A 24,642-nucleotide genomic window follows, 5' to 3' on the forward strand; every position below is an offset into this window, starting at 1 on the left:
CAGGAAATTAAAACAGATTTTATTTATAAAAACAAATTGAATATTTATTTCAATTAGAAATTGAATTTTAAAAGTTTTAATTGATTTGAATCAATAAAATTTTATTTTATTTTTTCAAATTGAGTATTAACTCAATGTTAAAACTTATTTTTAATATCAATAGATCTATATAAAACCAAGTGAAACAAGACATTAAATTCAATCTCAAGTACATTTAATATGAAAGTATCAAATTTTTTAAATATTAAAAAAAAAACATTACGGATAGCTATTACAACCATAATGGATTGTGTTTTTCTTTTATGTTGCATTTTTATCATTTTTTATTTGATATTTTGTTCATATGACATTGTCTCTCATATTCATTATTTCAAACACCATTTTATGATTTACTAAGCATCAATTTGGCAAAACTAATCTACAATGATTATTAAATGAGAAGCAAAAGATCCAATCAACAAAGAAAATGATGGATGCTAACAAAAAAAATAGTTAGACCTATTTTGCATTTCCATCAAAAAAATTTAATATTTCTTTCATTTCACTTTGCATTATATGTTTATAATTTCAAATATTATTCATAGTTTATCAAATATTAATTTTATAAAACTAAATTATAATTACTAAATAGAAATAAAAAAAAGACCCGCAAACAAAAAAAAATGAATGTAAAAACAATTAATTCAATTTTGTGAAACCAAACTATTAAATGAACAAAAGTATCCAATCAAAAAAGGAGGGGAATGGAGAAGTACTAGTAACATTTATTTCTTGTGCTTGTGTAAAAATAAATTTAAAAAAAATTAAAAAATATATTATTTTAATATATCTCCGAGTAAAAAATACTTTAAAATATAATCACTACCACACTTTCAAATACCCTCTTAGCACAGAAGAAATGGAGAAGCACTTGTACCATTTACAGGTAATTGCTATGATGAATAATAACTGGGAAGGGAAGAAATTTTCTTCTTTTTTTATTTCCTTTGAAGCAAAAGACGGAACACGAAACATTTACAAATTTCTGGAAATGATTAACCAACACAACAGATCCACTGTTGCATTGGCATTTTAATTGCCAGTGCTTGTACTTCCAAAATTGCTTGCACGTCAATTGAGATACATAAAAATAAAAGTCCTGAAGAGACCATCTCTCGACTCAACAAAATCGAGTCAATTTCTCCTGCAGAATACATAAGAAAAGGCACACCTAATGCCTGCTCTACTATCATAACCGTGCATTTTGTTCATCTTGACGATCTCTACCATACCGCATTTGTCATCTTCATTCAGTTTTCCCTTTCCGATTCATCAAGTCATGGTAATATAGAAGCACACACATAGGTTGACCAAGAATGCTGAAAAATAACCAGAAGATCATATTGCCCACCTGTCATGAAACGAGTAATATTCTGTCATGGACTAGAAGACTAGAATAGATTACTGAACAATTAATTATTGGAGTTTGCTTTTTCTTTTACTCCATAGCAATATACTACCAACTCGGTCCATGAACGATGCCAGCGAGAACCTCAAATAGATTTTAAGATGGAATATAGCAGAATTGGTTATCTGCTATATCAAATGTTCCAGATTTTAACCTGTTTCCCTTTCCATATGGATGATTGTTTCATGGAACTTTGACGCTGACAAGATATATGCGCACTAAAATATGCTTTCTATTAATGAGATGAAAAAATAGACATACCATTGAGCTTTTGAACTTATTTTGAAGGAATTTTGTGATCACCACTAAGGGAACCTGATCCAAACGAGCAAAAGGAAACCATGTACTCCATTAGGTAATCCAGCACACTTAAGATGATTACTTTTCTGTCTTCCTTTTCTTCTTTTAGGGGGTGGGGAGCAAGCAGATAACTGATTTTAAAACAGTCAGATAAACACACTTCTGGCAGTCAGTAGTCAGAACTATCTTACCTGAAACATAATTCCAATAAATGCCCAGAGCTTGAACATGTGGCAAGGAACAGCAATACACAACTGCATAGTTAATAACAAATGCCACATAAGTACATCAGTGCAACTGAAATTATTATATGACCCAAAGGTGCACCATTTCAAGATTCTACAGCAAGCAATTACTATAAAAGCTGAGGTATTAATCTATCGCTAAATTGGAATCACTACATTCCTCAGCGAGACAAATCAGGTATGAGTACATCTGCCTCAACTACTTTCTTATCCCAATCAAGTTGGATCCGCTACATGAATATATTTCCCACCTTATATTTTCTATGAAATGTTAACTAGGTAACAGTTGAACCCACGTCAGTAGCATTAATTGCAATAGGAACCATCTTTTGTCACCAGCAAATTTAACATTTTACAGCACAACAAAGGAATATAGCCTACACTAGTTTATTTCAAATCGACAAATTTTTAAAATTATTTCTGATAATTTTCTCCTTTCATTTCCTATAATTTTGATTCCAATAAAAGACCATCACATAAGTGTCAACCCTGCCAGCTACTGATAAAATATGGGAACAAGAAAGTTTACTTAAGTGCGTTTAGAGTTCTATTATTATTTAGATAAAATTTTAGGACTTTGTTATTATTTTTATTAAAAGGTAATATTTTATCAGGATTTTAATTTCCTGCTTACTTTAGGACAATCAGTTTCTTTGCTCTGTAATTTGTTCACATTTCGTTTTATCTTGTTCAAAGTCGAACTTTCAATAGTTGCAGTTAACCCAAATAAGTTCAACATAAAATCACTCTAGCCATCAAGACTGAAAAGAAAAGGAGTGATGAATCCCTAAACACAATCCTTGGTTTTACATCAGGTGTCTGTATGAGTCAATGAATAGGGAAGAACAGATAATTCAAAATGCCTCATGTATCGCAACATGTATAGTATTCAATACTATACTTGTTCCGGTACTACCCAATTCATATCAGATACTTGCCAAATCCAAAATCAATGAACACTAAATATCACGGTAAATTACGTTAATCACCTTATGGTTTGAGTGTGGTAACACTTTGTACTCTAATTTCCCATATATTACAATTTACTCCTTCATCAAATGATGTTTGTGGTTCTGTTCGTGGAAATCTAAAAAGAAAAAAGTAGCCTGAGACAAAAAAAAAATTCACATGTTGCAGCAAAGCATTTCACCCAAAATTTTCCGGACACAGTCTCCCTCTCTGAACCATCTTGTTTCCCTCTTCAATATCAGAGAAGCAAACAAGCCTAAACCTAACCCAAATTAAATGAGAATCTGAGTAAAATTGAAACCAAAATCATCAATCAAATGTGTAGAAGATCCTTTCGAAGATTTGACTGAGATTGAAATCAGAAAAAGAGCAGAAAAAAAATCAGTGAGAGAAAGCCTAACCCTAATCAATTTTTTTTCTTTGAAAATCCAAATGACATTACAATTACTTATGTTTAATCTCGTGTATTTCGAATTAAGGACAAACCCCCTATTATTTTTTGTTGTTATAGTTTTTCAAATCCCCAAGAGAAACCTTAATTTTAATGTCACCCCAAGTTTGAATGAAAATCTCTCCTCCATCTCGGTGGGTTTTTATTTCACAAATCAATAAAGGTTTTCAAGTTTTCTGGTGTCAAATTTGAGCTCTAGAATTGAAATAACGAATCCTAAGAGGTAAATTTGACAGATATGGTCATATAATATCTACTAGAAGTAGTTTCAATTCATTGTATTTAATTTTCATGTATCATTCATACTTCAGTCCTCCGGAGCTCATCAAGCATCTTCTTGACTTGCATGAAACATTGCTCCTTTGTTTTCTTGTGCAAATGTATTGGGAGTTTCTGCCAATTCAATGTTTTTATGATGACAAAGGGAATGGGATTCAACCATTCTTCTTATGATGCAAAAGTTCTTATATGTAAAAGGAGGACTCAAGGTATGTTCAATTGTTCGTGGGTGTGCTTTAGTTCTAGGAAATTTAGTTTCAATGAAAAGATTTTTTTTAGTGCCGCTAATCATCAATTCTATTAAAAATAATTGAGGCTTTTCTTTTTATGTGCTTGCTTGTGTGATAAAAGGCAGAACGAATTTTTTGAATAAATGCAGAGAATAGTCGAAGAATGTGACACAGAACAGCTAAAAAATGGTATTGTGCTTCATGGATTGCTTGTTGGCTATTGGTTGCAAAAAGGGGGGGAATTGAAGATAGCAGATTACAAAGAGTTGAGCAGGTTTACTCATTTACAAGCAATGTGAAATAGTAAAAAAAAAAAAAAAGCTTCCAAATAGCTATAGTTTGCTTCTATCAACCCACAAAGCTTCCAATTTTATTTTATTTTAATGGATGAATCTTGTAAAATAAAATGACAAATGCGATATGCTATCTTAACTGTCATTATTGGTATTATTCAAACAAATTAATTTTTCTCATATTTTAAATATATTTTTATTTAATTTGAATAATTATTTAGAATAAATATGAGAAAGTACATTATAAAATTATTTTTTTAATGAAAGTATCCATAACCTATCATATCCTAAAATTCCAGAAATTTGAAGTAATAAAGTATTAGTATCATATCGTATATACATATCATGGTTGATGCTTCCTAGAAATGATACTCTTCTATAACCAAAAAATAAATATACGAGAATTCAATTCTCTATGCAACCACACGACCAACTATGAGATAAATTAGTTAAAAGGAAAAGTCATCAAATAACAAAAATAAAATGTCAAACCAATAATACCTCATGAAATACAGCTGAGACAAAGAAGGCAATAAGTAAGGCTGCCCACTGCAATGATAATGGGAAAAAAAGGATAATTGTGAGTAGCAGCCAATAGAGTATCGCAAATAGAGATTTTGGCTAACAGTATATAGAATCACATGGAAACGCTTAGTTAATAACAGGCAGCCATTCAATAATGTGCCACAAGAGTGGCCTACACTGTTATTCAAATATAAACATGCAAAAATGACTCACAATAATGGCCATAAAGCCATTAAAAAGAAAAGCAAGCTTGCATCATGTAATGTCAATGTCATTAAAAAGAAAATAAACTGTTGCAGACTACAATGGCTCCTAAGTTACAAAAGTATCAAAAGAAAATAAACTGCACAGATGTATCCACATCATTGATGGATATCATCAAAGTTGCAAAAGTACAAATAAAATCCAGATATTCAGGTATCATGGTTGGGACACCGGACCCGAGACATTGTTTATGTACTCGTATGATCATAGATGATGAAGGGTCAAACCATTGAGAGATTGGGTTTTAGCTTATGTATTGGTTTAATTTATTTGAACTTTTAATTGAGATATATTAATTAGACTTTATTTATTGGGCTTGATTTAATTACTGTTGAGTATTTTATTTATTGGGCTATAAACCTAATTGTTTGTTCTAGTTAAGGTTTTAGTATTTATATCCTAATTTTCTAAACGTTAGACAGTTGTTGATGAGTTGAATAAAAATTGCAAAGTTGCAGTTTTTTTCAACCCCCATTCTCTCTTCTTCAGCATTTTCTTCTCTTTCTTTGGCTTCTTCTTCTTAGCTCCCTTTTTTTTTCTCTCTCTCTTCTTAGCTTATTAATTCATCTTCAAATCTCTTTTGTGCATCACATCAATCCTAGATACATTTACATAAGATGGACCTCCTCTAGAAGAATCAAGGTAACTTATAGGTCCTTGACTTGAAACTTAGACATCACCTTGAAGAGCCAAGGTATGTAGTGGAGATGGAAAATTTTTCATTTGAACTCGGAAGAGATGTTTAAAAGGAAGGGAAAAATAAAAAACTGGGTAGATATGGAGCCACAACACAAAAGTCTTGAATTGCAAAGTTCAGGTTGGAGTTCATGCACAAAGTTATGCTCTTGGGGCAGTACAGAACAGAATTCAAGAAACCTGAAAGCACTAGACCTGAAGTATAAGAATATAGACCTGAAGCACAAAAGAACCAACTTAAAGCACAATGACAAAGGTAGGAATAGCAATGTTCCCTATCCATCGAGCACCTGACTAATCCATAACTGATTATCACACCTGTAGCATATGGGAATGATATGGGGTTCGAACCATCAAGGTATGAAACAGGTATATGAGAACCTGGGTGCCGATACCCAAACCCATTGATATAAACCATGTTTGGATGTCCAGTTTTTATATGATATTTTTCTAAGTTGAAGTACTACTTTACATTTAAGTATGTGAGATTTTTTAGATAAAATAAAGAATAAGGAAAATGTGATAAACATTAGGATAACCCCCTTCATATTCTGTGCATCATCTTTCTTCCAAAAGCTATGGTCAACAATTATCATAATTAGAGGTTTAAAGTTTCTATATTTGTTATTCTGACCTATTTTTTTTCTTTTGGAATTAGCAGAAAGAATAAAAAGAATGTTGGAAAGAAGGTTCAATAAAGAAAGAATTGCAAGATAAACCAAATTGTAACATGTCTTGCAATCCATGGGTCACTTTATAACATCATCAAACATGAAATGGAAAATTTATTATGACATATGCAGAGAAACAAATACAGTAAAAAAAAGAAATTTTCATTTACTTTCTAACAAATAAAGTATTGGTTACAGTCCCACAGAGAGAAAGGGAAGTTACCTTTGGTATTTTATTCCGTAAACATGGAAAATAGATATGGCGAACCATCCACTTATGAACTGGCTGTAAAAAATGAGGATTCAATTAGAGATATGCTTGGCCAGCTAGACTGTGTGTGTGTTTGCTTCTGTAAGCAGCACATCTTCTTTTCATTATAATAACTACAGTATTACAATAAGAATTGATTACCATGGTCTTGCTGACAACTGCAGCAACAAAAAAAATATTTCCTCCAACACGGATTAAAGTTTAAATTGAATTGAAGACTTTCAATCTAATATCTTTATGACGACACAATTTTCATTCGTATATAACAATTTGCAACTAATAGACATCCCTTGTTGTTCAGTCATAGCGTTAACTAACAACTAAATTCAAAAGGCACATGGTAACCATGGCCCAGAATCAAATAAATAGATATAGCATCTTTCCCCCCTTCATGATCTAATAGCCAACTACGCAACTACAAAAAAATAATTCATATAGATGTTTTCCAATTTCATAGCTCCTTTACATTTTACATTTTCTCTTTTAAAATGGAAATAACATTTTTCCTCTCAAGGCTCTTGAATTAATTAAAAAGTTATGGTAACTTCTAAGGTAGTATGTGTAAGAGTTCCACACCATTCATGTTATATATCTAAAACAAGAATAAATTTTGGTACACATAACTGCTAAAACACAAAACATTTCGTGCTTGACCATATCGATCCATAACATAGATTCAGCCTGTATGTTTGCCCAAAAGTTTATTATGAAAAATGGATAACAAAGAAAAGAAAGTCATTTTTCAGTGCACAATAAGCACTGGAAAATATTTTTATCCTCATTTTCCACGGTCATAAAATTTCATTTTCCTGGAATTAATTTTCCACGGAATTATTCATTTTACAAAAGAAATTCATTACCAGTAAACACATGTCTCCATAATCTGATATAAATTAAAGAGTTTGAAGTATAGAAACGTACCATATTCCACATTCTCCAGTACTGATCAAAGCCACAATTCCAGAAACACATTTGAAATGTAAAGAAAATAAGCAAAGGATTGTTGATATATACAAAATAAAGAAAAAACTTCCAGAAAAGGAGTTCTTACCTCTTCAACAGTTCTTGCATTCCACCAATCCTTGTAGAACTCCCGATCACCAAAGCGAAGGAGCTCGGCAAGTATATTTAACCTACAAATGCAAAACAGTATTTAACTAAAACCAAAGAGATGAACCTGGTCCTAAAGTTCACCCTTTATGAGATCGAAGAAATCTAGCATAAATTTCCAGAAAATGTGCCAAAACTTCAGAAATCATGCTAGGAAATAAAAATTATGCATTAAACAAACTAATAAGAAACTTTCAACAAATTGCTCTTATTACAAAGGAATCTGCAAACAGTTAAAAAATTTTGTTACTTGTTAGGAGAAAAATTTATAATAGAAATATTTTGAAGGGAACGTAGTTCAGGGTTGCTGAAGTAAATTTGTCCAATAGAGCTACAACTACAATCCAGAGAACCAAAAGAAGCCACAAATTGCACTGAAGCCATCAAGGTGAACTCACTACAGCTATAACAACAAGCTTTGTGGTACTAATAAAACAATTAGATAACATTTTTGGCAATTAATATAATTTTTACAACAAAGGGGAAAATATCCATGAATATAGAAAAGAAAAAAAAAAGTTCACTCACCACAAGTGGAAAAAGCAGTAGAACATGCAGAGCCAAACATATAAATTAGGAACCGAGAGCTTCAAGACCCTCTCAATGGCATACAAGAGATTTCCTTTCAAAGGGTGCTGCGAGTTCTGAACAATAGGATTGATATACTGCAGAATTACACCCACCAAAATTGTCATGAATGCATGCCTTTATTTCATAAAAGACAAGAGCATATAGAACTAGTTTAAATGTGAAGTTCTACTTACTTGTTCTATGATAAATCCCATGAATCCAGTAAATATTATTAACTTGACAAATTGTCGAACCACCCAACCCTTTCGAACAGATGCAGAACGAGGATAGCTTGACTGCAATGACAATGCATGGAGGGCGAAAATAAGAGAACCCAAAAACAAGGACAAGATATAGCAACCACATGCTAGAGAAAGAAGTCCTATTTATAAGCTATAGCCACACAAACACAATGCAAAAGCTATATATAAGTTCGGGCCATGAAACAGAGCATTACCAGAAGAAAGGCCCATACATTAACACTAGTCTTAAAGAAATTAATGACCACATAAAAAGCTAGATTCTATTTTAAATGTTAGTAATTTTGGCCGATTATAACAGAGCAAATTTCAAGGATCTTTACCCACTATCTTTTATCCAGAGATGGAATAGAATTGTTCTTTATGTAAAGCTGATCTTTCTAGAAGTTTCCTTAGCTGATATTCCAAGGGACTGGTGAGCCATCATTATTACCTCTTGGCTTTCTTTCTAGGACATTCTCTAACTTGCTTTATCATACATTCATACTCTCAGTTTCTGACAATTCTCTCTATAAAAAGTAACTTGCCATGAGAACATAATAACTTAATAGTAGAATAGCAGTTTAACTATACTTAATCATGCCTCCTCATCATTTGAATCTGCAAATATGTTCCCAACATAACAGCACAAGATTAACATAAGAAGGATGGTTGCAATATTTAGTACATCTACAGCAAGGAATTTAAACCCAAACTCCTGAAACTGGGGAAAAAACGCAAACAAAAATAACCATAAATGCATCTGAAAACAAAGCTTCTTGGATGCATCCTAAAATCTTAAAAACTGATGAAAATGAGACACCCAATGGCCAAGCAAGGCAACGAGGACATTCAAAACATAGTCAATCCTATACAACAGAGATAACATAAAAATATTTTCAGCAGGTTGAGGAAATGCAGAAATATCGCACAATTCAGGGTTAAAAACTACTCTGCACCAATCGTTCCATATACAGGATAATAAACCCAATTGTCAGAGCAAAGTCTTCTCATTGCATTTATGCAGGGAGACATTCCTCCATATATGTCCTAGTTCCTTTTCTTTTATTCTCTTGTAACAAGAAAAAAGGTCTTATTATTGCCATGTATCCTCCAGAATACTTGGAAATAAATTGAATATCATGAGGTAATACAAGATGAGCAAGTAAGAGTTGATAAAAATCTAATAATGTAAACAGCAATCGGAATATTTGTGGAAGAACAAGACTCATTACCTGGTAACATAATGTGGGAGCCACCATGAAGTAGACCAAACTCTTAAAGTTAGCATCATAAGAATTATCTGCATTCGAAGAAATGGATGCGGTATTTTCCTGAAATCAAACAGGACCTCGGTGAATAATGGCTGGGAGGAACCGATTGATTAACTTCGATAAAGTGAGAAATATTTAATGTGTGGTGATAGTGGAAGAAAAAAACAAAGATAAAAAGTGATGATAACACATCTGCTAGTTACTTCCAGTACATTTTCTCAATTCTTCAATTTGTAATCTTATATAGGAGACAATACAATAGCTTTCGAGTGAAAATCCTGGTAAAGAAACCTGCTAAGCTTTTTCAGGTATATTTACCTTATCAATTGACTTGGCAATTGCTCTCATATCAGAGCTTGTATGTGCAAAAGATACCAATTTCAACCACACAATGCAAGCAAAGAGCATTAATGTGCCACCAGATAGTAAAGCAGAATCACACCTGCACAATTTAGCCAAAGACTACTTGAGTGTCTTTGTTAACATCTAATGAGTAAGAATGATAATGCCCTACAAGAACAAAGTTATTAAGACATTTGGCTTATCAGTTCCACTTTGAGAGGAAAAAAAGGTGTCATGTTATGCTTGCACAATAAATTACCCCGACAATAGTTCTGGCATTCTAAAGTTTGCATTGGGGAGAGAGAGAGGGCTCAACGAAATGGAACTGCATAATTTACAAACTTGCAAAAATTCTGATGCTTGAGGATTTATTTTCCACCAACCTCTTATACCATTAATCAGAGAACTAAAATATCTAGTATCAATTGCTAAGAATATAACGTGAAGAATCGAAAGTGAACTTAGCACCTTCAGTTAGATAAACCCACCTCTGTGCTTGTGCAATTTAAAATGCATTTTTTTTTCTTGTCTATAAAAACCTTGACTATTTTAATGCTCTATTGTTATCAGTTGTTCTGTATTATTTTTCAGATCAATTGTTTCACAATACTATACAATAATCTGTGCAAAATGCAAGTCATGAGCCAGCTATCAATATCTTTCAATCCTCGCCGTGTGTTTCCAACAATAGTGTTTCCTTTTGCATTCTTCTTTGATATGACAACCAAATTCTTTCAAAGCTAGCTATGCCAAACCTCAAGATTCTTAAAGAAATCTTCCTAAACATGAACTCAACTTTTTTAGAATATCTAATTTTCAAGAGGGATGCAATTTTGTGGTGGAGTACTATTTTTCATTCTTATGAAACCATGGCAAATATGCAAATCCTTTGGGCCACATATAGGCCATTAAGTTCCAAGTGTGATAAGTTAACAGTTGCTCATCACTTAATTTTGCAGTACATAACAAAAAAGAACATGGAAAAGCAAATGAATAAAAAAAAAAAACCTGAGAATTACTAAAACTGGATACAAAAGTGATGCTGTGGTGATGATTATATGAAGGAAAACAACAACCTGCAATTTTAAACTTAAAGTTAGCTTCAAACCAAATCAGGCTCCACAATAGATTGCGTGTTATTTATTTGAGGAATTATAATAAGCCAGCTCTATTAATGGCAACGTGCAAAATAATCAGACTTCCAGCACTTACAAGTTCAGATATACAATTTCGATATGCCAACTTCTCAACGAGATAGGCCGCGAGAGGGAATGCTGGAAGACTAAGACTGTAATAATAGCAATAATGAGAGAGACACTTCTTGTGAAAAGGGAAAGAATCCCATTCGATTTCTAAAAGGGATTACAAATCCTTAACATATGAAGAAATTCCGAGTCAAAACCAAAAAAAAAACGAAAACAATCTTCATCAATCAAATAGAATGAAAAGGTAGAAATTACCAGCACATAAACAGGGGCCAGTCTCTTAATGATTTTGAACTAAACCAAAATCCTGAATTGATTAACCAGCCGTACTGCAAAAAAATAATAATAAGCCCTTAACATTATAAATTACAGAAAACACGCCTGTATCACCTCTCCCACCTAAAAACAAAACAAAACATGAAAGTTCACACGGAAAAAAGGGGGAAAGAACAACCTTGATTAAATTTTCAATGATAAGCCTGCTGTTTACAGCCACAAGCACTACTATACAGAGATTGAAGAGACCTGCATGACTCTGCAGCCACAAAATTGTAGTAAAGACAAAATCTATCCATCCATAAAATGCAAATTAAGAAGAAGAAAGAAAAACAATCCATACTTGTTTAAAAATAGCATCAGAACTAAGAGGACTCTCTCTAACACCACTATGAGCGGGCATTGATGGCCGATAATTGAATTTCATATCTGATTGCTTCTCAATCTTAACCTTATCGCATGCTTTACCACTACTTTTCAAACCCTCCGATCCCATCATTTCCGTCGAAGCCGAGTCCATGACTGTAGACCTCCGTCGAATAGAGAAGTTGAGATCTGACGTCGAGGAAGATGTACTTTCCATTGCCGCTATACGATTCTCCGGTGACTCTGACTCCGCCATGATTTAAATATGTTAAAAAAACAAACTCAACTGCAGTGCAGGGCATACAGTGAAAAATTATAACGTATTTTCTTGTTTAATACGGGTAATTTTTTATTATTAAAAAAGAAAAGAAAAGAAAGAAACGTTCATGGAAATTGGAATATTTATTTATTTATTTATTCATTCATTGTCGGTTTTGGGGTGATAAGGAATGGTGATTATGCAAAGAGGGTGCGGTGTCCACAGGAAACCGGTTTTAGAGATAGCGGCGTTGCAATTTTTTACATTTTTTATTCATTTGTCGCGCATGGGCGGTCTAGTGGTTCATGGAGCTCGGGAGTGTTTGTTTCAGAGAGAGAGAGAGAGAGGAACCGCCACGCAGGCAAGGACAAGGAAAAGGTCTCAGTCAACTCTTCAAATATTTGCCCCTTTTTTCCTTCATGTTCATGGTTCATGTATGCGTGCATTTATTGCCTTGTAGATTTTTGGGTCCTCTAATAATTGGAATAAAATCTGTGGGTCGAGGTAGTGGCTTTCCTTTTCTTTTTCTTTTTCTTTTTAATATCTTGTGAATACGAACTTTCCTCCTTTATTTGACCTTATCTACTTTTACGCAAGGAAGTCAATTTCATTCCGTTTCTAATACGTAGTCTATCTGTTTCAGTTTAAAAAATAGAATAAATTAGGATAGATTTTATCTTGTTCAGAATTTTAGGTTGATCTGAAAATTTCACTAAAATTCCAGTTTGAACATTTTGGTTCCATTCCTAACGTTTTATTCTGGTCAAATAGTATTATTTTTTTTGTTTTTATAATATTATCTAATTTTAATTATCAATTATATATTTTAATTTGATTATTGGATTGAATTAAAATATTATAAGTCTTCTTACATATTTTTATATTCCTGGTTAAAATTTTAGGTCAATCAGACTTTAGAAAGGTCTTACGAGACTCCGATGATATTTTAGTAATTTTATTTAAATTTATAATTTTGTTTAAAACTGTCATTTTATTGTGTTCAAAAACCCATCGAGTCAATCGGGTCATATCGATTCAACTTTCACTTTTTTTCTTGTGTTTGAGTTTTGAATTGTATAATTTCAAGTTAGTTTATCTTTGAATTTAAATTGAAATTATGTTTGTTGAATTAATATTTTGAATTTTATATATATATATATAACAGTATAATCCTGAAACGCTTTGAAACCGAAACATACTATTCCAATTAAAAAAACAAAACGCAATCACTACAGAATTGACAACCTTACTTTTATTTCAAAATAGCACGACATAGAAAAAATATTCAAAATAGAACAATTAAAAAGAAATTCTCAAACTAGCATCGTTAAATGGATCTCTTAGGTCAAGTATGTGTTATTTGAAATGTGCATGTCTCACTTGCGCTTTTAAGGAAAAAAATTTCCATACAATTCTTTTTGGCTTATTTCTTTATTTGGTCCTTTAATTTTTATATTTAATTAATTTTACCATAAAAAATATCTCAACAAAACGAATCCATAAACATTAATAAAAGCCAACTTTAAAGCTGGTAATGAGGCACACGCGTCGCCTAAAGGCGGTGGCATACTCCACCTGTTGGTGTGTATACTCCACACGCTAGCAAAAAAAATAAACTTGTTGGCGCATGTATCACACACGCTAAACACGTAGAAAAATAGACATGCTAGCTGGTTGTACAAGTGAGACTTGTGCATTTTAAATCGCGCAGATGCTACCTGCTCAACCCATCAAATTGTGTTAGTTTGATAATTACTTTTTCAATTGTGCTCTTTTTTCCTCCATTGTGCTCCAACTTTGGAGCTGGTAGTGAGGCACACGCGTTGCCTAAAGGTGATGGCATACTCCACCTGTTGGTGTGTGTACACACGCTAGAAAAAAAAATAAACTTGTTGGCGCATGTATCACACACGCTAAACACGTAGAAAAATAGACATGCTAGCTGGTTGTGCAAGTGAGACTTGTGCATTTTAAATCACGCAGATGCTACCTGCTCAACCCATCAAATTGTGTTAGTTTGATAATTACTTTTTCAATTGTGCTCTTTTTTCCTCCATTGTGCTCCAACTTTGAAGTTGGTAGTGAGGCACACGCGTCGCCTAAAGGTGGTGGCATACTCCACCTGTTGGTGTGTGTACTACACACGCTAGAAAAAAAAATAAACTTGTTGGCGCATGTATCACACACGCTAAACACGTAGAAAAATAGACATGTTAGCTGGTTGTGCAAGTGAGACTTGTGCATTTTAAATCGCGCAGATGCTACTGCTCAACCCATCAAATTGTGTTAGTTTGATAATTACTTTTTCAAGTGTGCTCTTTTTTTCTCCATTGTGCCTTTTTATTTGGCGGGGGGGGGGGTACCCCCACTTTTTATATATATAAATTTCAATGGAATGTTTTTTTTCAATTTCATCCTTACATATTTCATTGATTTTCAATTGGTCTTCATAATTTGTTTCAGTTTACTTTTTATGAGATTATCATAGTCTTAAACAAATGTCTCAACATTTGAGTGGTGCTCAATTTTACAATCACCTATTTCTATTATCACATCATTAAATAATAAATAGTTAAAAAAATTGTTAAATCCAGTGGGGTCAACGATTCGAATCACAGGTTCAAGCCGTTAATCCACAAAGTCGAAGTTGATCTAATATATCATTGTTTCAATATTCAAAAAGAAAAATGTCATCCTGATTATTTTTTTAAGTCAAACCATGCTTTTTACTTGTTTAGGTTTTTTTTTTTTTACCCACCAAGTTGGTTGAGTCACGTCAAGGCAACTCCCATGAGATTAATTTTAAACTCATGCTAGACAAGAGGTCAAGTCAAGAAGTTTCAAGGTGGACCCATCTGGTCAAGTCCTTTTTTTTTTCCTTTATCCTATTTTTTAATTACATCTTCTAAATATTTTTCTTTCGACTAAATCTTTTTTGGCTTATTCTTCTCAATTTTATCCTTCACCATTTAATTTATTATAAAATTGGTCTTCGTAATTTGTTCTAGTTTATTTTTTATGAGGTTGTAGTCTCAAACATACATCTTCATAATAATATGTCTAGGTTTGAACATATTATTTTCTCTTCTTGTGTATGTAAGGTATAATTTTTAAAAGTCTTTGGCTTTGAGGTATGAATGTGGATATGGTTAAGTCTTTTTGTTCTTAAGATTCATATTTATATAAAAATTATGTCTTTCATTCTTTTGTATCATATTGTTCGAGAGTTAAATATGACAGGTAACAGGTTTTTAGGATGCAATTTGTGTTATTTCAGCATTCACTTTTTTGTTTCATTATTTGTTTTATTTTCCTTTGCATGCCTTTTTTTTGGGGGTTTTATGCCTTGCAAATCTAGTAGTCAAACAACATATGATTTATTCTCTTTTATATATAATAAATGCCTTTTTTTTCTTAAAAAGAGAGATAAAAAAAGAAGAAGGAAACCAACATTTTTTTAATGACAGTAACTAGATTTGCAAATTCTCCTAATGTGATAGCCCTAGAAGCATGATGTTTCCATGAAAAAAAAGGATTCTTATCATGGTTTTGTGTTTCACACAAGGAAAGTTAATACCTATGAGTGTTTGTAAGCTGAATGAGAAGTCATAAAAAGCCTAAGTTATGTTTCACTTTGCAGTGTTATAAACTTTTTCTCTCGTAGTTAATAAGTGTAAGCTTGAGGTTGTTTGGTAAAACATGAAAGTGACAATATTTCTTTTGGAATAAATGAGCAATCTTTATGTTTAGGATTTCACAAAAATAAAAGCATGGTTTTATGTAGGTTTTTTGTTTTGCTTACCATGCATTTGTTTTTTTAGTTAACAAGTGTATACTATGTTTTTGGTAAAAACATGCAAGCAAACATGAGGTAGGCATTGATGAAAGTATATAGGGTATATAGGGTAGTCGAGTCTTTTCTTTAAATTCTAGTCATGTGTTGGACCTGTTAGTAGAGAATGATCGTTTGAGAGGTTGGTTTTCTTAAGGGTGAAAGGTTGATAAGTCAGCGGTTCTCCTCTTCATGTGACTGCCTATTTTTGTGTAAAAGGGTTAGTTTTAATCCTTAGTTTTTCTTCCCTTAAAACAAGAAAGGAGGTTGTGTTTTATTTATATATAGGGCATGCATGTGAAATGCATGGATTAAAGAACATGTTATTTTAAGAAATGTCATTGCGCATAAGAACTCTCATAATCTTTTATTTTCTTTTCCTTGATTATATGTGATAAGGAGGAAACTTTTCTCTCTTCTTTCTTGAAAAATCCAATATGAACATACATTTTTAGGAGTTTAGGTTTTGTTGAACTTCTCCTTATATTTTGCCTTACTTAGGAATCATGCTTCCTTTTTTTTATATGTTATGTTCCTGTCAAGGTTTGTTCATGAAAGTACCATGTAACTGTAATTTTATGTATGGGGATTTAAATATTTTATCCATAAAACTTTTAGTGGACAATTTGTCTAGGATTTCCCTTAATCATTGATAGTAAATATGGATTTTTTTTTTATTGCTTTGTAATGTCAAAATCTTTAAAAATTCTTTTTTCGATCATGCATTTTGGCCAAGCCTCTCACACATAAAACAAAATTGCATTTATTTATTTTTCATGCAAGTTCTGGTAATCATTAGTCATCTTTTTAGTATTTTTATTTTTATGCATGTATTTATTTTTTTTAAAAAAAATATTTGTCATATTGCATGCATCCATTTTGGGTTTTATAACTTGCTTATAAAACCCATTGAGATTTGACCCACATTAAAAAGACCTATATGAGCTGACATTCCAAAACCCCTATAAAAAAATTAAAACCATGTTGAATATAATATTTTTTTTTGTTATTACTTATAGTGTTTGAGATAAATATACTCATAACGAGCAAATTCTAAATGTCAATGAGGAGTAACACCTTAGGTATTAATTTCTTTAGCAAATTTTAAATGTTCATGCAACTAGATTCTACCACTAAGTAGATCAACTTATAATTATTATTGTTTGGATATTTAGGGACTTAAGTGCAAAAATCTTATTAAATAAAAATTATAAGTGAACCTTGATACTATAGGATAAATAAACATAAATAGGTCATTATCCATGATCCACTATTACATAAACAAAATGTTTAGTAACAACTTTTCCTATAACAAGGGATGATTTTAATGGGATTGATAAAAGCCCACCTAATTATTTATTGACAAAGCTTAATAGACTATTGACAATCACATATTATGATCAACGGTAAACAATTGTAGACATGTCAATTCACCAAACAATTTAAAGTAACCAAAATGATATGAACTTTATAATGGATAAGCTTATACATACTCAGGGTTTAACTCATTGCAGTAGACCCGCTATCACCCAATAGATAGACCACTAATATTAGGCACAACATATTATTAGGAATAAAAGATGAGTAGAAATGCAACTTACTTCAAGTATGATGCTTTAGTTTGATAATATGTTTTCTCTAGCATAATCAATCATTTACTTTAAAATTCTGAATACTAGTTAGGGTTTCTAGTAACCTTAATAGCAGGTGGCAACTATTTTTTATAAGTTTAAGATATTTTCCCTATAAAAAAATCTTTCTCTTCTAGGAAAGAGGGCAAGTCCCTACAATGTCGGGTGCCTGCTTTTAATATAAATATGATAAAAAAATACTAGCATGCATACCAAGCATATATTAAAACTTGCAATATATACAAGATTAAAGTACACGTATAATTTTAAGGCAAAACGTGATGGTCAGGTCGTGTAGGTTGAAATAAAAAAAATAACAATGCTTAAATTAAAATAAAAAAGAATACTTACTTGTTTAAACACTTTAAAGAAATGAAACTTTTGTTATTGTTAACGATAAATCCTTTGTCTTTAAGGTTTTATTACCCTTTACTTGTGCAACTAGGATGTTTGCAATATGTCTCTCAAGATTTTAAAACACCATCTTAGTTTAAATACACTTCTAAATAAGGTGCTTAAATCAAAATAAAAGAACTTAAATATCTCTCAACAAAGTATAAACCTAAACTCTGGAAAAACAAAAATATAAAAGAGAATGAAAATGCTAAAAATGAGACGAGAAAGAGTGAAAAAATATGAAAAAATCAAATTAGAAATTTTTTTTTCAGCACATTTTTTATAGTGTATTTTGAAAGTTAAAATGTTGAAGAATTAATAAGAATTAATTCCCACTATTATCAATATTTAATTAGCCACTATAAATCAATAGTTAAATTTAGGAAAACCAAGGGTTCTTTGAATAGGAAAACAAATGGTTCTTTTTATTAATTTTTTATTTACCCATAATTTAATTAAATTATTTTAATTAAACAAGTTTCCAACATATTTTTTAAAAAAATACCTAGTCGTCTAAGTTGGGTAAGATTTTTACAAATTGATTTAAGCTATTTATTTTTAATCTTTTGACTTGTAAAGAAGTTATAAATTTGTTTGATTAGGAATAATTTTTTACTGAAAAAAATTGTTGGGAAATTGAATCAAAATTTTTAATCTTTATGGATTTTAACTTATATTATCTATTTTGAGTTATTTTTACTATATTTATAATTTAAAATTATTTTGATTTATTTATTTTATCATCATTGATGTAAGAAAATGAAAATAATAATAATAATAAAAAACCGTTCCCTAAACTCGCATTCTCTTTGCGCGCACCAGCTTGCAAAACCGGATTTGGGATGCCTACGATCCATTTTTATCGCATGTCATGAACATGCATTTTGTTGCAGACGGATTTCATACAGTACGAATGGAAGTCACATCACTTAAAAAAAAAATTATTTGGTATATAATTTGTATTATTATTTATCATAAATATATATAATTCATATTATAAAAACAATTTACGAAGTCTAATTTAATTTCATAAATCATAAATGCTGAATTTAACATAACCTTCTTCCTCCGTCCCACTTTCATTCAAAGAGCGGCGTGTCTCATGAAAAAGCTTATATTATATGCTTTATGCTGACAAACAAACACTCTCAAAAACTAATAAAAGAAAAAAAAAAAACAAAAAAGCATAAATTACCCTCCCAGAGTCCCAGGGGTTAAATCCTCACAAACCCCCACGCGCTACAGTCCCCAAATCAAAACGAGAAATAAGCATCTTTTTAGCCGCCTCCCCAAACAATGTGAACGAAATTGGCTATGAGAATCTGATTGCTCCTCTCCTCTCCTCTCCTCTCAAAACCATCAGGAGATTTGCAGTAACGTGAAGGTCTATTCTTGCAAAGCTTCTGCAGCGTAAGTTGATAATCTCAATCTCTTCATCATATTCTTATAGATCTGTCAGCCTATGTCGTAGTAGATCTGAATTTTTCTTTTCCTTTTGTTTTTGTGTATGTGGTAATGGGTCAAGTGGAACAAGAAGGATGGGTACTTGTATGAACAAAAATTACAACATACGAGTCTCAATACATTGATTCTACTGATTTCTGCATTCGCTGTTACACTTTGTTTATTCGTTTTACTTTGGTGTTTTATATCAAGTTTTCTTTCATTTGATAGGAAATTTTCCATTAATTCTCGCTCCTGTTAGAATCCATTTGCTGAAATGGCCGATAACAATAACAATTCACCACCTGTGTCTTCGAAAGAAAACCCAGATCATGATTCTGAGACGAACCTAATTGCCAAGGAAGATAGCTCCCTCGCAACTATAGCCCGTAGGTTTCAGGACTCCATTTCCTTAGGCAAGACACACAAGTTCTGGGAAAGTCAACCTGTTGGTCAATTCAAAGACATTGGTGATTCAAGTTTGCCCGAGGGCCCTATTGAGCCTCCAACCCCGCTATCTGAAGTTAAACAAGAACCATACAATCTCCCTACTCAGTATGAATGGACCACCTGTGACATGGAGTCCGAGGAGACTTGCAATGAGGTCTATAATCTCTTGAAAAACAACTATGTTGAAGATGATGAGAACATGTTTAGGTTTAATTACTCACAGGAGTTTCTTAGATGGGCTTTGTGTCCCCCGGGTTACTATCCAAGCTGGCACATTGGGGTTCGTGCCAAAGCTTCCCAGAAGCTCGTTGCTTTCATCACAGGTGTCCCTGCAAGGATTCGGGTGCGTGATGAAGTTGTGAAAATGGTTGAGATCAATTTCTTGTGTGTTCATAAGAAGCTTCGGTCGAAGAGACTTGCCCCTGTTATGATTAAGGAGGTTACTAGGAGGGTTCATTTAGAGAATATTTGGCAAGCAGCATATACTGCTGGCGTGGTTCTTCCAACACCAATAACAACCTGTCAGTATTGGCACAGGTCTTTGAACCCGAAGAAGCTTATTGATGTTGGCTTTTCAAGGCTTGGTGCAAGGATGACAATGAGTCGGACAATAAAACTCTACAAGTTACCAGATTCCCCCGCCACCCCTGGATTTAGAAAAATGGAACTTCGTGATGTACCTGCTGTTACAAGGTTGCTAAGAAATTACTTGAGCCAGTTTGTTGTTGCACCTGATTTTGATGAGAATGATGTGGAGCACTGGCTTCTTCCAACTGAGAACGTGGTTGATAGTTACTTGGTTGAGAGTCCAGAGACTCATGAGATCACTGACTTCTGCAGCTTCTACACGCTTCCATCCTCTATCCTAGGCAACCAGAATTACTTGACGTTGAAAGCTGCCTATTCATATTACAATGTTAGCGTGAAGACTCCATTGCTTCAGTTAATGAATGATGCACTGATTGTTGCCAAGCAGAAGGATTTTGATGTTTTTAATGCATTGGATGTCATGCATAACGAGTCTTTCCTGAAAGAACTGAAATTTGGACCAGGTGATGGGCAACTACACTACTATCTTTACAATTACCGCTTACAGCATGCCTTGAGACCCTCGGAACTGGGGCTTGTCCTCTTATAGATTGAAATATCTGGAAGTTGGTTCTGTAGTATCTTTTTTTTTTTTTTTTTTTGATTTACGTGGGGTGTCCGGGCCAGCTTACGCGCACCACGACTATTCCCCACGGCCCACTGGACATCCTGCAAGCCCAGGAGCAGGTAAGGCACCGCGGGGGTGACAGGCGTGCACATAGAGGGTCGAACCCGGGACGGGGGCGGAACAAGTCACACGGTTGACCACAGCAGCTAGACCCTCAAGTGCGTTCTGTAGTATCTTTGATTGAATGGGTATGTGGTTGCCCGTATTTTTGTTTTCCCTCAGCACTAGGATCAGATTATGCACTGTATTTGAGAAAAAAAGCTTGTGTTTCCATAAGCTTAAGTTTTTGAGGCAATTGCAATGTTATTCGCTATTCAGTATGTTCTCTGGACACGAAAAAAATTGTTGAGAGCTTGAATAACCCTTTTATTCAGGGTTCATGTCGCCAACTTTTTTTTTTCTTCCCCTTCATGCCACAGACAATAGTATGCTTTATTTATTGCCTAAGGTCACACGAGGTCTTTTCATTATCTATTGCTATATATCTGATCTTCTTTGACATTAACTAAGTTTGTTCTGATGAGTTGCTTTCCATATTTGGATCTCCCATCTCCCACACAACGATGGATGGTCTAAAGTCTGAAGATACTTGGGGTGGGGATGTTGCTCTACATTAAAATCAATGGGCTGTAATACCATCTGTAAACTGTATTCGTATCTATGGTTAAAGTCCTGGATCGCTGCATCAGTCGATTTTGTTTATTGACATATCCAAGATAGCTGTTTCCACAGTCATGGCGACCTATCTTAGTAGTTTCTCCGGTTGACTGGCAAAGCAACAGAAACTGGTAAGGAGAGCTCGCTATTTCTGCTACTACTGCATGACATGACATCATGTTTTAGAAACAGAATTCAGAAAAAGATCTTGATGGTCTCCGTTCAAATTTCAGAGGTTTTATTTGATTTTTCATCCATCGAATCATGTTGTGGAAATAGCATCATGACTCCGATTCTCGTTAGCCACCATGTAATTAATTAGTGTTATTTTTATTAATTATTTTAAAAAAAACAAATATAAAAAAGAAATAATAAAATTTATGATTTACTAAAAAGCTATAAGCATATCTATTTATTTTTTTAATTCAAAATAATTCTAGAGAATAACTAATAAGATGACATTAGTTATTCTCTTAACATCATAAAATTTCTCTAGTACAACCAAACACAATTCACTATAAATTGAAACAATGAAATGATTATTTTACCATTCTCAAACAAAATCATTTAACTAATTATTAGGGATAAAATAAATTTTTTTATAGGGTTCATTTGTTATTATCATATTGATCATGAACAAGGGAGCGTTTGGAAACGCGGACCAACCCGTGTTTCCAAAAAATTCAGTTTTTTTATATGTTTTGGATCGTTTTGATGCGCTGATCTCAAAAATAATATTTTTTTTAAAAAAATATCATTTTGATGCATTTCAGAATGAAAAACACTTTGAAAAACAACCACAACCACACTCCCAAACAAGCCCTATTGAACCTTTAACATTTAAAATGCATAATGAAATGACTTAAATATTCTTAAAAGTTAAAAAAAAAAACAATGGTCCAGTTGCTTTTTAGTCTTCTAACTCTTTGATTGCATATTGCAATGGTTACATTGTTTTTTTTTTTAAAAAAAAACAATGACATCCAAATACTTTTTCTTATTTTTATCATGATTTTTTTAGTTATAATCAATTTCAATGAAGGGCAATTTAGTTTTTTAACAAATATAAATATAATTTTAAAAAAAGATGGCTAGTGCGTGATATGCACATGCTAGCGAGTGAGAGACATTCATGCTCTTTGGGCTATGCATGCGGTGTCTCCCGACGGTAAAACATTGTCTTTTATGATGGCGTTGGAAGCATTGCGTTGTCCTCCTTTTGGTTGTCAGACGTATATGCATGGCGGAATAACAGTTGGACTCCAATGAATTTTTTTTTTTCTCTCTTCTCGACTTGAATTTCACACTTGCCTTTTTCAAAAATTAAATGTGTCCTTTCATTTTATGTTTGCATCAATTTTGGTTCTTATTCTTTTAATTACTATTTGTTTTTCTTTTCATTTTTTCTAAGTTAATTTTTTTTCAATTTCATCCCTTATCATTTTTTTTCATTTAATTTTTGTATTCGACTTGGTTCTTATTCTTATTCTTTTGATTGTTATATTTTTTTTATTCTTTTCCTGATTTTTTTTATTTTTCAATTCAGTCCCTCATTATTTTTTTATTTAGTTATCATACTAGATTTGGTCCTTTTTTGTTGTGATTGCTATTTGTTTTACTTTTTAATTTTGGACGATTATGAATTTTCCTTCGTGATTTTTTTTATGTTTTTCATTTATAGGGTAATTCTGATCTCATGACCCAGGTCAAAGATTTCAAAAATTAACTCGATTTAACTTTGGTAATTTTTTAGGTCCTATTTTTAAAGTTGTTTTTTACTTTCAATTTCATCATTCAACATTAAATTATTTGGCCTTAAACTTCATGAATTGTTTTTTGTTTTTTTTTTTATGTGGGGTTATCTCAATCTTATATCCCAAATCACGGGTTAGTCGAGTTAACTGATTGTTTTTCCATATTTTTTTAAATTAATTTTTTTTTCAGTTTTGTTTTTCATCATTTTGTTCCCTTGAGAGTTGACCCTTGATGTTTTATTCAACTTTTTATGTGAAAGGTTATCCCGGTCTCACGACCGGACTGTAATTGAACTTCGATTTTTTTTTCATTTTTTTCTTTATGAGGTTATCTCATTGTCATTCATTTTAATTATTATTATTATCAAATAAGATTGTTGATACATTTTAAGAATATTTAGAGAGTATTCTTTTATAATATTGACAAACATTCATTTTTTTAATTAATTATTGGCTTTTTTTTAATTATTATTGGTGTTTTTATTAATCATATTATTAAATTAATCAAGATTATTAAACCCATTTAAATCAATAACTAGGATCCTACATTTTTGTTACTCCTTAATAATAATCCGATTATAGACAATTGCGAACTACCTATGTAGTAATACATAAGATCTAAGAGGAGCAAGGCAATTAACGTTATTGCATCACGAGGCTTGTATTGAAGTCACAGTTTACTAGGGGGTAAAAAGAACAAAAAAAAGAAAAGAAAAGGATGGAGAGAACGCACAAAGCAAGAACCCTTTGTTGTTGGACACAGCCGAGTGATGTCAATCATCAATGTTTCTGAGCTCCCATGCCATGCCAAGGTGACTGAATGCTTGATAAAGTTCCATCAAATAACAGGGGTGATGATTTTTTATTCGATTTAATTTTTATTTATAAAAATAATCAAATTAAAATATTATAAAATATATTAAAAAAACCAAAACCAAACTAATTAATTTGTTTTTAAATATTCTAATCAGTTTAATTAGT

General features: G+C 32.3%; 2 protein-coding genes across 4 annotated transcripts; one reads left to right on the plus strand and one right to left on the minus strand.

Moving 5' to 3' along the window:
* Positions 1 to 955: 955 nt before the first annotated feature.
* Positions 956 to 12,613, minus strand: LOC18107695 (diacylglycerol O-acyltransferase 1). 3 transcript variants are annotated; one of them, XM_006371934.3, is made up of 16 exons: positions 12,001 to 12,604; positions 11,836 to 11,916; positions 11,637 to 11,710; positions 11,389 to 11,464; positions 11,185 to 11,252; positions 10,153 to 10,276; positions 9,796 to 9,894; positions 8,516 to 8,617; positions 8,280 to 8,416; positions 7,693 to 7,774; positions 7,563 to 7,583; positions 6,594 to 6,656; positions 4,716 to 4,763; positions 1,939 to 2,001; positions 1,709 to 1,762; positions 956 to 1,390 (listed from the first exon to the last, which is right to left on the minus strand). In XM_006371934.3, exons 1-16 carry the CDS (start codon positions 12,277 to 12,279, stop codon positions 1,286 to 1,288), a joined length of 1,476 nt encoding a protein of 491 aa, XP_006371996.3. In that variant the 5' UTR covers positions 12,280 to 12,604; the 3' UTR covers positions 956 to 1,285. The 3 variants fall into 3 exon arrangements, with proteins under 3 accessions (XP_006371996.3, XP_052305107.1, XP_052305108.1); XM_052449148.1 differs by having other exon boundaries at positions 1,295 to 1,390; positions 6,594 to 6,652; positions 12,001 to 12,613; XM_052449147.1 differs by lacking the exons at positions 11,185 to 11,252; positions 11,389 to 11,464 and having other exon boundaries at positions 12,001 to 12,609.
* Positions 12,614 to 19,356: 6,743 nt separating this feature from the next.
* Positions 19,357 to 21,639, plus strand: LOC18107694 (glycylpeptide N-tetradecanoyltransferase 1). The gene is made up of 2 exons (XM_006371933.3): positions 19,357 to 19,551; positions 19,816 to 21,639. Exon 2 carries the CDS (start codon positions 19,862 to 19,864, stop codon positions 21,170 to 21,172), a length of 1,311 nt encoding a protein of 436 aa, XP_006371995.2. The 5' UTR covers positions 19,357 to 19,551; positions 19,816 to 19,861; the 3' UTR covers positions 21,173 to 21,639.
* The last annotated feature ends 3,003 nt before the right edge of the window (positions 21,640 to 24,642 follow it).

The sequence above is a fragment of the Populus trichocarpa genome, chromosome 18, assembly GCF_000002775.5.
Source record: "Populus trichocarpa isolate Nisqually-1 chromosome 18, P.trichocarpa_v4.1, whole genome shotgun sequence".
NCBI lineage: Eukaryota > Viridiplantae > Streptophyta > Magnoliopsida > Malpighiales > Salicaceae > Populus > Populus trichocarpa.

Bases quoted from the DNA above. Each gene is read 5' to 3' on its own strand.
- LOC18107695 (XM_006371934.3), bottom strand. From the start codon at position 12,279: ATGGCGGAGTCAGAGTCACCGGAGAATCGTATAGCGGCAATGGAAAGT. The intron at 8,417-8,515 runs GTAAGTAGAACT...GTAATTCTGCAG, and splicing joins TGGGATTTATCATAGAACAA to TATATCAATCCTATTGTTCA. The intron at 7,584-7,692 runs GTAAGAACTCCT...GGCTTTGATCAG, and splicing joins ATGCAAGAACTGTTGAAGAG to TACTGGAGAATGTGGAATAT.
- LOC18107694 (XM_006371933.3), top strand. From the start codon at position 19,862: ATGGCCGATAACAATAACAATTCACCACCTGTGTCTTCGAAAGAAAAC.